This window comes from Plecotus auritus (genome assembly GCF_963455305.1).
Source record: "Plecotus auritus genome assembly, chromosome: 7".
In the NCBI taxonomy this organism is placed as follows: domain Eukaryota; kingdom Metazoa; phylum Chordata; class Mammalia; order Chiroptera; family Vespertilionidae; genus Plecotus; species Plecotus auritus.
Genome location: NC_137774.1, coordinates 163,906,514 through 163,920,641, shown reverse-complemented (window position 1 = coordinate 163,920,641; position 14,128 = coordinate 163,906,514). Strand labels below are relative to the sequence as shown.

At 45.7% G+C, this 14,128-nt stretch overlaps 1 protein-coding gene across 6 annotated transcripts in view; it reads right to left on the bottom strand.

Moving 5' to 3' along the window:
- Window positions 1-9,675, bottom strand: part of CTNND2 (catenin delta 2) — an 804,920-nt gene extending 795,245 nt beyond the window's left edge. For all 6 annotated transcript variants that reach the window (XM_080680431.1, XM_080680434.1, XM_080680433.1 and 3 more), the window contains exon 1: window positions 9,225-9,675. In XM_080680431.1, the coding sequence (XP_080536557.1) occupies window positions 9,225-9,261 (37 nt within the window). In that variant the 5' untranslated portion in view covers window positions 9,262-9,675. The remainder of the gene's footprint in view (window positions 1-9,224) is intronic.
- Window positions 9,676-14,128: the final 4,453 nt, after the last annotated feature.

Sequence of the window (14,128 nt, the reverse complement as noted above, 5' to 3'; positions counted from 1 at the left end):
TTTCTTCCCTACTTGGGATGCTTCCTTCCAGGTAAAGGGAACTTCATTAACAAAATAGTTTTGGCCTTCCCCCAGCCCTCCATGTTACCCGACTCTGAAGAATAAGGGGACCAGGCTGGCTTATCTTCCTTCCTCTGGAGGTCTCTCTGCCTAGAGAGAGCAAGGCTTGGGCTCTAGGGCTCAGAGGCAGCTCTGTCCCTGTGTGTGTGTGGGGGGGGGACAGGCACGGCAGGAAGAAGGCCAAGGTGTCCAGGGGATGTCCTTTGGCATCATACCAAACTACATCTAATCAAAACTAGCATTTCACCTCTGATGGCCACTCCTTTATATTTTTTCTTCCAATATTCCAACTTTCTCAAAACCTGGAAGGGTTAGTGGGGGTGATATTTATTGAGGTCCTTAAAAATACCAAACAATCCACATTTCTGCTCATTTTATAATTTAAGGTAAATATATACCTTTCTGTGGTTTAGGTTGTTGCATAAGATTATGAAGAGACTCCTAAACCAAAAGAATTCTAATACATAAAAACCCAGGGTCTGTAACATCCAAAACGACCAAAGGCTCGACCGACCGGAAGTCAGTCCTGCAGTCAGTGTTGGGTTGCCATGGCGACCCAGCACTGATGGCTGCAGCTGTGGGTGCGGCGACCCAGCACTGACTGCCAAGGGGGCTTCGGACCAGGCCCAGAGAGATGTCTGGAGAGAGAAGAAGGGTCTGATTCGTAGCCTCCATGGCAGCTGTTGATCAGCCCTTGCCTCTCTCTTTCTCTCCGGGCCTCCGCGGGGGCTACTATCAGCCCCACCTCTCTGATCAGGCCCAGAGATAGGCCCAGAGACACTGACTGCTATATAAACAGACCAATCAGAACCAAATCTGTGTGAAGTGCGAGGAGCCAATGGCTGCCTAGGAGGTGGAGCTTTTGATGCTGACTGACATAGAAACCGACCAATCAGAACCAAATCTGGGTGAACTGCGAGGAACCAATGGCTGCCTAGGAGGTGGAGCTTTTGACGCTGACTGGCATAGAAACCGGCCAATCAGAACCAAATCTGGGTGAAGTGCGAGAAGCCAATGGCTGCCTAGGAGGCGGAGCTTTTAATGCTGACTGGCATAGAAACTGACCAATCAGAACCTAATCTGGGTGAATTGCAAAGGCAGAACCTAAGATGGGGGCTGAGGAGGAGTTTTAAGGGCAACAGCTATTTGGTGTAAGTTGTAAGAAAGCGGTTCAATTTTTTCATGACTGGTTTGGCAGTATAGTGCATATGGCTGGCTATCAGTCCAGGTATAGGGATTATGTATTTTTGTCTGCCAAGAGCATCTCCTCCTGCTGAAAAAGGCTTCCCCACCCCCCCATTTAGGCAACCCTGTCCTATATAATCTATCTATACTAATAAAAGGGTAATATGCTAATTAGACTGAGTCTACTGGCCATCTTCCGGACAGCCGACTTCCTTCTGGACAAAGCCATGGTGGTGGGGGCTGAGGCAGAGAGGGCAGTTGGGGACGAGATCAGGCCGGCAGGGGAGGGTAGTTGGGGGTGAGATCAGGCCAGCAGGGGAGGGCAGTTGGGGGAGAGATCAAGCTGGCAGGGGAGAACAGTTGGGGGCGAGCTCAGGCCAGTATGGGAGGGGAGTTAGGGTTGATCAGGTAGGCAGAGACAGTTTGAGGCAAGATCAGTCTGGCAGGGGAGAGCGTTGGGGGCGAGATCAGGCCAGCAGGGGAGGGCAGTTAGGGGCAATCAGGCAGGCAGGTAGAGAGGTTAGGGGTGATCAGGTAGGCAGGCAGAGGGGTTAGGGGCAATCAAGCAGGCAGGCAGAAGCAGTTAGGGGTGATCAGGCAGGCAGGCAGTTGAGTGGTTAGGAGCCAGTGGTCCCAGATTGTGAGAGGGATGCCCGACTGCCAGTTTAGGTCCGATCCCTAAACCGGCAGTTGGACATCCCCCTAGGGGTCCCCAAATGGAGAGGGTGCAAGCTGGGCTGAGGGAACCCCCCCATGCACGAATTTCATGCACTAGGCCACTAGTAAATTATATAAAACCTGTTACTAAATGCATATTTATTCATCCTATCTAATAAAAGACTAATATGCAAATTAACCATCACTCTGCTACACCCACAAGCCACGCCCAGAAGCCAATCAGGAGCAAATATGCAAATAAACCCAACCAAGATGGCTACGGCCACAGAGAGCAGGAGGGAGGCTTGGGTTTCCCCAGCAATGGAGGAAGCCAAGCTTTCCGCCTGCCCTTGCCAGCCTAGGCCTCCACTCAAGGCTACAAAGTTTCAATGATAGAAGATACATAAACCCAAACAGAAATGGCGGAAGCGACGGAGCTGGAAAGAGCAGGAGGCTAGGGTTGCCCCCGGCGATGGAGGAAGCCAAGCTTTCCCCACACCCTGGCCAGCCCAGGCCTCCGCTTAAGGCTACAAAGTTTCAATTATAGAAGATACATAAATCCCCCAAAAAATGGCTGCCGCCACGGAGCAAGCAGAAGGCTTGGCTCCACTCCAGGCTACAAAGTTTCAATTGTAAAAGATAAATAAACCCCAGATCCCAGGGCCTCCGCTTGGGTCGCCAGGGGGTGTGGCCGGCCTGCAAACCATCACAGGCCCCTCACCCAGGCCACCGCACACCCCAAGGGAACCCCCACCCTGATCCGGGACACCCCTCAAGGCAAACCAGCTGGCCCCCACCCATGCACCAGGCCTCTATCCTACCCAATAAAAGAGTAATATGCAGATTGAACATCACTCCAACAGACAAGATGGCTGCCCCCATGTGGTCAAAGATCCTGCCCCCATGTGGTCAAAGATCCTGCCCCCATGTGGAGACAAGATGGCCACCACAAGATGGCCAGCAGGGGAGGGCAGTTGGGAGGGACCAGGCCTGCAGGGGAGGGCAGTTAGGGGTGACCAGGCTGCAGGGGAGGGCAGTTGGGGGGGACCCAGGCCTGCAGGGGAGGGCAGTTAGGGGTGACCAGGCCTGCAGGGGAAGGCAGTTGGGGGGGACCCAGGCCTGCAGGGGAGGGCAGTTAGGGGTGACCAGGCCTGCAGGGGAGGGCAGTTGGGGGGGACCCAGGCCTGCAGGGGAGGGCAGTTAGGGGTGACCAGGCCTGCAGGGGAGGGCAGTAGGGGGGGACCCAGGCCTGTAGGGGAGGGCAGTTAGGGGTGACCAGGCCTGCAGGGGAGGGTAGTTGGGGGGGACCCAGGCCTGCAGGGGAGGGCAGTTAGGGGTGACCAGGCCTGCAGGGGAGGGCAGTTGTGGGGGGACCCAGGCCTGCAGGGGAGGGCAGTTGGGGGGGACCAGGCCTGCAGGCGAGGGCAGTTAAGGGTGACCAGGCCTGCAGGGGAGGGCAGTTAGGGGTGACCAGGCCTGCAGGGGAGGGCAGTTAGGGGAAAACAGGTTGGCAGGGGAGCAGTTAGGCATCAATCAGGCTGTCAGGTGGTGATTAGGCTGGCAGGCAGAAGCGGTTGGGGGCAATCAGGAAGGCAGACAGGCAAGCAGTTGGGAGCCAGCAATCCTGGATTGTGAGAGGGATGTCTGACTGCCCTCGAGGGGTCCCAGATTGAAGAGGGTGCAGGCTGGGCTGAGGGTCACCCCCCCCCCCCGTGCACGAATTTCCTGCACTGGGCCTCTAGTACATATATATTTGATCAAATTTCTAAGGACAGTTGTGGTAACCACATTAGACAAAACTTTTATTAATAACAAAAATTCCACTCTTACCTATAAAGAACAACATACTAATTTTAATGATAGAATTAACTATTGCTGTAATCCAACACTATAAACCAAGCAACCCATTTATTAATCTGTTTGGTATCACTTAAAACTTGTAGAAATTTTGAAACTTACATGTTTTTAGTCAAACATAATTGGCTCACCTGCCTATTTCATCCAAAAAAACAGAAAGGTATTTTATTACAGCATGTATTTTACTCTGGTAACTTATAATTGGCAGTTCCTACAACAACACATAAATTTGAATATAAATAACCAAATTTATTGTCAAAATGTTTTTCTCACTGAAGATAAATTATCAACTGTTACACAGGTCACAGTCTATAGCAAATTCTAAGGCACATCCAAGCGTTATTGTCATAAAATCACATTGCTGAAGATCAGAGCTCTACCTTGCAGGAGCTGGGTGATCAAGCCCAGAGCAGTTGGATATTCCACTGAAGCTAAGAGTGAAATGATATGTGAAAATGACCACTTATTTCAAAAAGGTACCAATGCACACACTTTATTTTTTTAAGAACTTGAGTTGAACAGGAGGTGGAGTGGAGTGGAATGGGATGCTGTGGGCCTTCTATTTATTAGGTAAACAAATAGTTTCTTTTCTTTGTCACAATGATATCATGATAGAACTCATGCTCCGTGGTTCTAAGCAGAGCAGATATTTAACATCTGACCTCAACCAAGAGTGATGCTTATTAAATTGTCTATATTATCCTTTGTACCATATTATTATTGTAGAAAATTTAATCTTAATCACTATCAAAGTTCTGCCCTGGTTGGGTGACTCACTTGGTTGGTGAATAGTCCCACAGACTAAAAGGTGGCGGGTTCTGGTCCCAGTCAGAGCACATACCAAGGTTACGGGATTGATCCCCAGTCAGGGCACGTGCGAGAGGCGACCCATCTATGTTTCTCTCTTTCACCCTTCCTCTCTCTCTAAAATCAATGGGAATATATCCCTGGGTGAGGGTTAAAAAAACAAAGCGTATCAAAGTTCTGCCATTTCTGACTATTAGGTTGAAATATTTTCCAATAATGATGCTGGGACGTGTCATTTACTTCTCTTTTAGCTTCAATATTATATATATAAAGGACTGTTACATTGCAGAGTAGAACATTTGATATATTTTATATGCAAATATACATAATGAAGTAATATTAAAATATGGGTAGGGTAAGAATATTTCCACTTAATAGCCTTTGTTACAGAGTGGTGGCCTACAGAACATATTTTTATAATACATAAGTGAAGCATAGTATCCATCTTAATATGTGTATATAGACTCTTGTGTTTCTACAAATGTTTACAATTTACAAGTTCCTTATATACTCACTTACTTTATCCCGAAACCTATCTTTTGTCTTATAGCCATTTTATAGCTTAATAACACTGAGCTAAAATCTGAGTATCACATAAATGGCCAAGGGCTGAGCTAAGAAGAGACTGAGCTAGGATCCATCCAAAGCCATTGCTCTCTCCACATCTCGGCACCTACCTGAAACAGAATCCAAAACATCATTACATATATATAATGATGTATATATATCAACTATATACATCATTATATATATATATATATATATATATACACACACACACACACATATATATATATATATCCCAATATTTTAATATATATTACAATATTATATATATTCATTGTAGGGCAGAGATCAACTTTTCTCTAGAAATATATATATTTGACTTAAAATCACAATTAATGGAATAATAAATTTCGATTATGTAATTCCTTTTACAGATAACTTCTCAAAAATCTCCCAAGGGATACAGGTGAATATTTGTCTCATATAGGAAGCTTCTAGATCTAGAAAGCACTGTTTCACTTATTTAGCCATTTTTTCCAATTTGTCAAAAACTAATTGATACAGAGTAAAACTTCAATATCCTAATATGGCTAGGACATTTCCTACAAATCAATTAACCATGATACAGAGCTTGAAATTACACTTAACTGCTATGTGATCAAAAGATAAACAACTAGAGGTGTCATAACTGCATATTTTTGTTATCAGTCTTAACATTTTTAATGGACTAAAAGCACAGTATGATAAAATACATCTGTGAGTTTCCTGTGTTGAAAGTACTGTTTGTGAATATAATTGGATTCATTAAACCCAACCAGGCAGTTTATTTAATCAGTAAGCTAGATTGGCAGACAATGTGATAGAAACTATTTATCTATGACATGTTTAATATTTTACATTAATATAAAAGCTGTTGCTTTGGCACATAATCAGATAAACTTGAAGCCAGCAACAAGTATCATGAACTATTACCACTTAAATTAACTTTTCTCCCCCATCCACATACCAGGTATCACAAAGCCATCAGAGTATGTAGCCCTGAGGACACCCTCACAATATGGATGATGAAAACCCATCATGGAAACCCAGGGAGGAATCTGACTTGTAAATCAGCCAGCAAAGACCCATTGTACCAAATCATCTACAGAAGTACTGGATTTAAAGATATCTGCCTGATTTCTCTAGGTATCTTTTTATCCTCTGCATTATAGCGTTCAAGTGAAAGGACTCTCAACCAATCTTTATTTTTTAAAATTGAAACTTTTTAGAAAGAGTGATACTAGCATCGCTAATTCCCTACGAAAAAAGTGAAAATAATGTTCACAGAGAAACAAGCATAAATGGGTGCTCCTTATCTTCTTATGGTTAATCATCAGAAAAGTCAAAGAGCACTTTGCAACATTTCCCATTTTAGTTCAACTGGCTGGTTACAACCAGATGCATTAGTTCATTCAAAGTATACCTGCCTTTATGGACAAACTACTACAAATTATTTTAAATGTAACTTTAATGTTTCTCACATAAGGACAACCTGATGAAACTACTCTGGAGAACTCTTTTCTGCCTCATGCATGCATACTGCACAAAAGACAACTTTGATAAAGCACAACAGTGACTAGCGAGTTCTATAACATTTTCAGGAAGAGCACTGTGTATTCAATTATAGGTCAAAACTAATGTTATATTTGAGAAAATTATTACTTCTTTTTTAATTTTAATGGTCATTATGAAAGTGATATTACCCTTAGAAATGATTTAACAAAAATATAAACTGCATTTCCAAACTAATATCATTTGAATTTCATTTTTCTCTCTGGTGAATCATTTCACTGGGAGAAGGAATTGGCCTGTATTCTACTGTGAAAGATGTGAAGTTGATGGAAATACTGTAATTTGACAGTGCATGACTTTTATTACAATGAAAACATTAGTGACATCTATAATGATTAGGTTATACAACTACACAAACATACACCAAATTAAATAACTTCATTCCACAAGGCTATGACAATTTTATTAAAGCAACAACCTCATGTATCTACTATAACTGCCATTCAATCAGGTACTCTCACTTTCAATCCACAACATAACATGAAACTCACGTATCAATACATTAGTTTTTCCCATGCCTCTCAGCTGCTCTCTGTCTGCACACATAGGCACGGAACAATATCTACTAGTCCTTTAAGAACCATGTTTAAAACTGTAACCTCAGACTCAAAATGAGAAAAGAGAAAAATGGACATCTAATTCACATACTGCTTGTTTTTGAAAGAAATTTTACATTAAAGCAATGCAACGAGCAAAATAGCATGTTCAAAGTGCTCCTGTAAAGTTCTCGAGTGGGAAGAGGTGAAACTAAAGCAATATTGGTAAACCGAATCACTCTATCCACTTAACTCACTCTGTACAAACCTTCCTAACTGTTTAGCAATGCTGAGACGTGTTAGCTGTATGATTACAGGACTCCCAAATTTCAGCATCTGACTCCAAATGCAACCATCTCCATTCAAGCCCTCAAATATTTTAACCCACAGACCAGTAAGGATGCCACTTAACATTCTCCCCAAAACATAGAAAATTGATTCTGCATGTGGCAAAGAGATTTTATAGCGGTTTAAAGCAACTAGTCCATATTTGAGGATGTCCCCACCCCTATCTGTCATACTTCGAGAGCGAGCCCCCAGAATCATGCAATTTCATCCCTGTAACTCGATCATGGTCCTATTAAACACTTCATGGGATTTTAGAAGTGGTGCAGCTCCAAAATCTTTTAATCCTGTAGGTGAATTAGTAACAGCAAAGGGATGAACTGAACTACCAGCAGCAGCCTAAGCTGCGACTGTAGGGATACACAATGAGGTAACTCTTAGGTAGTTTCAGCACCTCCCTATTTCCCTATTTCTGAAGTCCCTGCAGAAAATTCCGAGCATTTAGAATACTGGTCACACAGTTCCTAAAAGTGAACATCTATGCCTGTCAGGCCCAGCACTATGAGTCTAACAGATCCCTTTTCTTAAACCAACGTATTTACTTGATAACATTAGGCATGAATGAGACTACCACCTTTCAGAGCCAAAGCAAATCAGATCTTTGGAGGCACACAAGGGGGAAAACACCTTGGCACCACAACCTGCTTCTCTTTTTCTCTTTTCCCACACCCTTCATTGCCCCACATTTACAGCGAAACACAACTTTAGGCGTTTTGGAAGTAACTGTTCTTTGTGAGAAACACACACACACACACACACACACACACACACACACACACACCAACAATCCCTGAGACTGTTTTCCTACCATGCAGACCAGGGAGGCTGCACCACATCTAATGACTTAATTCTGAACGTAGTGGCTCCAAGCAGCTGAGTAGCAATCGATGGAAACACATTACACACCAGAATAAGAGGAAGGTCTGCAAAAAGGAGCAGCAGCTCTCCTTTCGGCCATTAATTACCGGTCACCCAAATATCGCATGGCAATCTCCCGCACACAGTCCCAGCTCTCCAAACCTGGGTTTCAGGTGGCGCTTTCCAGAACCTCGCTATCTATTGTCAGGACGCAGAAGCCCCCGAAACCTGTGAATCGAGCTGAAAATGCTTGCTTGGAAGCCGCTAAATATAGACCAAGGGGGCTGTGGGTCTGGCGAGCAGAGGGAGACCGAAGAAATGGTCATGGATGCATATGACTAAGTATTTCCATTTTGTTCTAGCCAAACATCATAATGACATTGAACATAAGGGCAAAAGACTGGAGGGAAGTCCTCCCCACCCCCACCCCGTCTTCTTCTCTATATTAGGGACGTCATATATGCAGCGTGTATGTTCTGGACGGTGGCAGGGAGCAGTATTGTTGGTGTTGCCCTATATACGCCTCCTCCAGGGGAGATGGGTGGCAGGGAGGGGGAGCACGCAGAGAAGCCACTTGGTAAACGCTCCAAGAAAGGCACTAACCCGGGCCCCCATTCCCAGCAGAGCCGTCTTCCGAGAGGGGACCCGGAGCGACCGCGGTCCTCCCCCGGCGGGCAGGACCACGCAGCCGCCACCGCTGCCACTGGGAGCCCAGGACCAACCCCCACCGGCGGCTAGGAGGAGGAGGACGACGCGGAGAAGGACGCGCCTGGCCCCAGCAGCCCGGCGCTGGCAACTCACCGAACGGCGCGGCGCCCGATTTCTTCTTCGCGAACATGCACCCGCCACGAGCGACAGCTCCTCAGTCCGGGGAAAGGCGTGCGCGCCGCCGCCCGGCTTCAGGGCAAGGTCCTGACCTTGCCCAACTGCAGCATCTTCCGCTTTTGTTGTCTGAGCGCTGCCGCGGGACAAGTGATGCTGGCGGGGAGCCGGGGCGAGCGCCGCGGGGGAGAGGCGGCTCCCGACGCGAGTGCGCGGCGCCCGGCCCGGCGGCCCCTCCGAGAGCGGCGAGCGCAGCGCCCCCTGCCCCGCTCCGCGCGCTCCGCGGACTCGAGGCTCCTCGGGGCTCCTCGGGACTCCTCGAGACTCCTCTGAGCTCCGGGCACCGCGGCCGCCCGCCGAGCTGGGAGAGCTGCCGCCACCGCCGCACCCGCTGCTCCGCTCGGCCGGCTGCCGCCACGGGCGCGAGCCTGCAGCCGCCGCGGCGCCCGGCGCCGAGCGCTCCCGAGCTGCGCCCAGCGCGCGGCCCGCGCCACCTGTGCCGCCGCCGCCGCCGCCGAGGGCGAGGCTCCTCCCGCGGCGCGCGGCAGCCTCAACCTCCACCTATGCCTCGGCGGCCGGCTCAGGCGCCCGGCGACTGAGGAAGCGTCCGCCCCGCCGCCCAAACCTGCCCTGGGCACCGAGCATGCCCAGTGCCACCGCGAGAGCGCGATGCTTCGCCGTGCGCATTCCACTTCTGGTTTTCGAGGCAGCAGCAGCAGCAGCAGCAGCAGCAGCAGGAGAGAGGGGAGGAGGACGCGGGCTGGGAGAGGGCCGAGCATCCTTGGGAACACACGCCCTGGCCCCGAGATGGGAGGATGCTGGGGAACCCGGCTAGAGCTGGAAGGGACCGGGAAGGCCTGGGACCGGTTCTCCAAGGGCAGGTTCCTTCATTTCCGTGGCAGATGCTGACTGTTTATTGTGGTGGGGCAACTGTCAGCCTGCAAACAAAGGGACAAGGCCGGAGGGGGTTCTAGAATAGCTTGTGAATGTGCATGCTGTTGGGTGGAGAAGGATGCTCACAAATCCTCTGGTTCTAGAGCAAAGAAGGCAGGACATCCATCCACACACAGTCTTCCCCACAGTGCCCGTCCAATCTTGCAGTCACCTCCAGTGCTTAGATGAAAAATACTTTTCACAGATGGAAAGACTTTCTCCCTAAACAAACCCCCTCTGGTTTTGTATCTGGAGTGGATGTAATCTTTCTGCAAGGAAACCCTCGTCTAGTCTGGACCTGGAATACGTTTCAAGGACAGGGTTCTCCTCCCGCTGCTCCCACTCTTCCTTTTTTCTAGTTCCGCACCTCTGCCACTTTCTCTTCCTCCTCCTCCTCATTCCCCTCTCCGGACTAAAATGGAAACCCTCACCTGTTCTTTTCCCATAGTCTTTCTATATGCGCTGGATTGCGTTCTTAATTTTCAGAATGGTTTTCTCTATCGTCTCATGGTTTGACAGCTCATTGACTCCATCCATGCCTCTCGCTGTGAAATACAGCAAGTAGAATCACTGTAGTGAACAGTGAAAGTCTCGTTAGGAAACAAGACCCATGCCATGTGCCAAGGAATTCCTCTGGGCCTTCACCTGCCCCTTCACCCAAGCAGAGCACAGCCTGCCCAGGGGCCAGGGCAAGTGGCCCCCCTAATTAGGCCACAGCTCACTATCCCTGATCCTGTAGAGACAAGACTGTCTGGGGTTGTGATCTCTCCACTCCATCCCTCCCCAGAGCTGGTTTCTGAGACCCAGATAAGCAGACAAGAATGCAGGAAATTGTTATCAGAGGGAGTTGGGGGCTGATGGGTCTCAGCAACGAAAGTACTTCTCTTGTGTCAGCAGACATTGTCCAACAAAGGCAAATGACTTGAATATTTATTCAGCGCTATTCTTTATTATACTTTGAAGTAAGTTAAAATGTAACTTTAAGTAAGAGCAAAAGAGGAGACTTTGAGACAGGTTAAATAGGTAAAAGCAAGGAGCAGCAGATTACCCAGGGACTTTTGACAGCAGTGCAAATGTTTGTTTTTAATCCTCCTACCCCCAGGCTGGACCTGTATGTACTGGCTAGGTCTCGCCTCCCAAAGTAGTTCTCCATATTGAAATAGCCCCGATTCCTGTGAGGGAAGACACTGCAGGGCCATTTTTCAGCACATGTTGAACTATATTTGTTACTTTAGTTGTCAGAAAGGCAGTTCAATTACTGTGGAGTACTTGGTACAAGACGAATTAGCAGCATTGTATCCATTAGGCCACATTACTTTTTAAAGGATGCTCTCTGTTCCCACCTTAGCTTTAGTCAGATTTTTTTTTAATCTACACTCCTCTTTGCATCTTTTAACTCAAGAAGTCATTTGTGGGAGGTGGGGGGGCACATATCAGGTACACTTTGGATTAAATGTGAAATAGATACATAGATACTATACAGACAGTGTATGTCTTTTATGCCTAAATAGAGCTAAGTTAAGAAAATTGTTTTCTGAAGTTTTTTTAGAGTCATTTTTTTGAGATTAGCAATCATACACCTGATTTTCTAATTGCGATCTTTGGAAATAACCCATATAGACAGTCCCTATAGATTTCTTTAGAGGGAGGATGAGGTGGGTATTTAAGGAAATCAGTGATGCCCTTGACTACTTTGATTTATTTTATTCTGTGCCTGATTCCATTGGGACATTTGTGATTTTTATTCTTCTAAAATAATTTGTAATTTAAGATATTATTAAATGCACAAGTGGGTAATATTGAAAAATTAAAGTAAGAGGATCATGTGTAGAAGATCTTGGAACGACTCACTACTGCCATCTTTTGCCTCCTACTTCTGGTAGTTCCTGTAAAAAGGAATGTTCTGAATTCCTCAATTCATTAAGAGATCAGAAAATTATTAGCTTATTCTCTTCAAATTATAGATATCAATGCTAATTGAGAAATCTTTATTGTTTCTTCTTCTGTTTATATGTCAATGCATTTATGTGATACAGAAATCACATCTAAATACTAACTCTTGTATCTCTTGATTTTTCAAATCACTTTCCAAAATTTGAGGCAACTATGTTTTTATATGGAAGTTTTAATTAATTTTAGAAATAAAACCCAATAATTAAGATATTTTTATAAATTTATGTATCATATTTTATAGTTTAAAATATACCAATGTTAGGAGAGCAGACCCTTGTCCAGTTCAAAGCAATTGAAATATAGTACTGCATCTTACTGCTGAAGTTCAAATAGAAGGTGATATTTCTGTAATGTTTAATGTGAATTACCCATTGATAAACAAATGGAAATTTCTCAAGTTCAGATACAAATGATGCCAGTGATCACTGTTGATGGCCCACATTTAAATAGAGTAATGACACTCCCTAAGAATATACAATTTAAATTTTAAATCAAAGTCTCTAGAATAGTAGCTCAGTAGTGTCATAATAATTATCCATGTTATACATGTATATAAATATATGTAGGGGGGCTAATTAACAGTTATTGGTCATAAAAGATATGCATTTGTTACTAGAGAATTCTACTCTGTTTTTTAAGACTTTCCAGATAGTTAACTAATTGGAATTAAACATGTTAGCTAAGATGAATGTTCAGGTCATTTCACTATTTGATTAAAAACTTCACACTTTCCCACAAACTAGCTTTTAATACAACTACTACTCAAATGATGGTATCATTCATTTATTTATTCATTCATTTAGCAGCAAATGTATATTGAGCTTCTACTGTGGTTCAGACACTGGGCAAAATTTAGAGAACCAATAGTGAACAATAGATAAGACAAAAATCCCTGTTCTTGAGGTGTTTATGTATAAACTAGAGACCCGGTGCATGAAATTTATGCATTGGAGGGGTGGGGGTCCCTCAGCCCGGCTCTCGGGGGATGTCCAGGACCCCTTGCTGCTTACCACTCGCCTGCTCGCTGCTCCTTACACTGCCGTGGAGGCGGGAGAGGCTCCCTCCACTGCCACCGGCTGAGCGGCGTTCCCCCTGTGGGAGTGCACTGACCACCAGGGGTGCAGCTCCTGCGTTGAGCATCTGCCGCCTGGTGGTCAGTGCGTGTCATAGCGACCAGTCGTTCCACCATTCAGTAGATTTGTATATTAGGCTTTTATTTTACAGGATCGGGATTCTTGGATGATAGAAGAAAAGGAAGCCACTGAGGAGATAACCACATTCAGAGATCCTCATTTCCTTCTAATTGTCTATGTGCTATGAGGTGTTGACAATTCTTTTACACAATTCCTTTCCTTTCATGTTTTCTCAATGTCTTTCCTCTTCAAGGGCTTTTGTTTTTTATGCCAGGACAGAGGCAGCATGAGGAGGAAATAGGACCAAGTGTGCTGAAGCAAAGCAAGGAGCGGAATAGAGAGAGTGTACTCTGCAGTGGTTGAGGTTCTTGGAGATGTGATGGAACCGGGAATGGACTCAATGAAGCAATCAGACAGCAGTGGTGGGTCTAAGTAAAGGCCCACAGTGTGAATCAGAAGCCACAACTTGGTACTAAAATATCTAAATTCAATGTAGGCTGGTTAGGCATAGAGAAAAAAGGTTCAGCATTATTGATCAGAATTGGACAGTGGGTCAGAAGTCTATGTTGACAGACATTGATGAATTGCATATACAGATAACGAAGGCAAAAAATAATGGAGTGTGATGCTTGGCACAGAATCTTAATAACAGAAACTGGCAGAAGGAAAAATAAACTCTATCCTATGATTTATCAGCAATGCTTATAGATTTACCAGGCTTCTAGAGGATGAAGGTATTGACTCCCTAAATTGACTGCCTTGATGTCTACACTCAAGAATAGGAAGGAGCCAAAACCGGTTTGGCTCAGTGGAAGAGCGTCAGCCTGCGGACTGAAAGGTCCCAGGTTCGATTCCGGTCAAGGG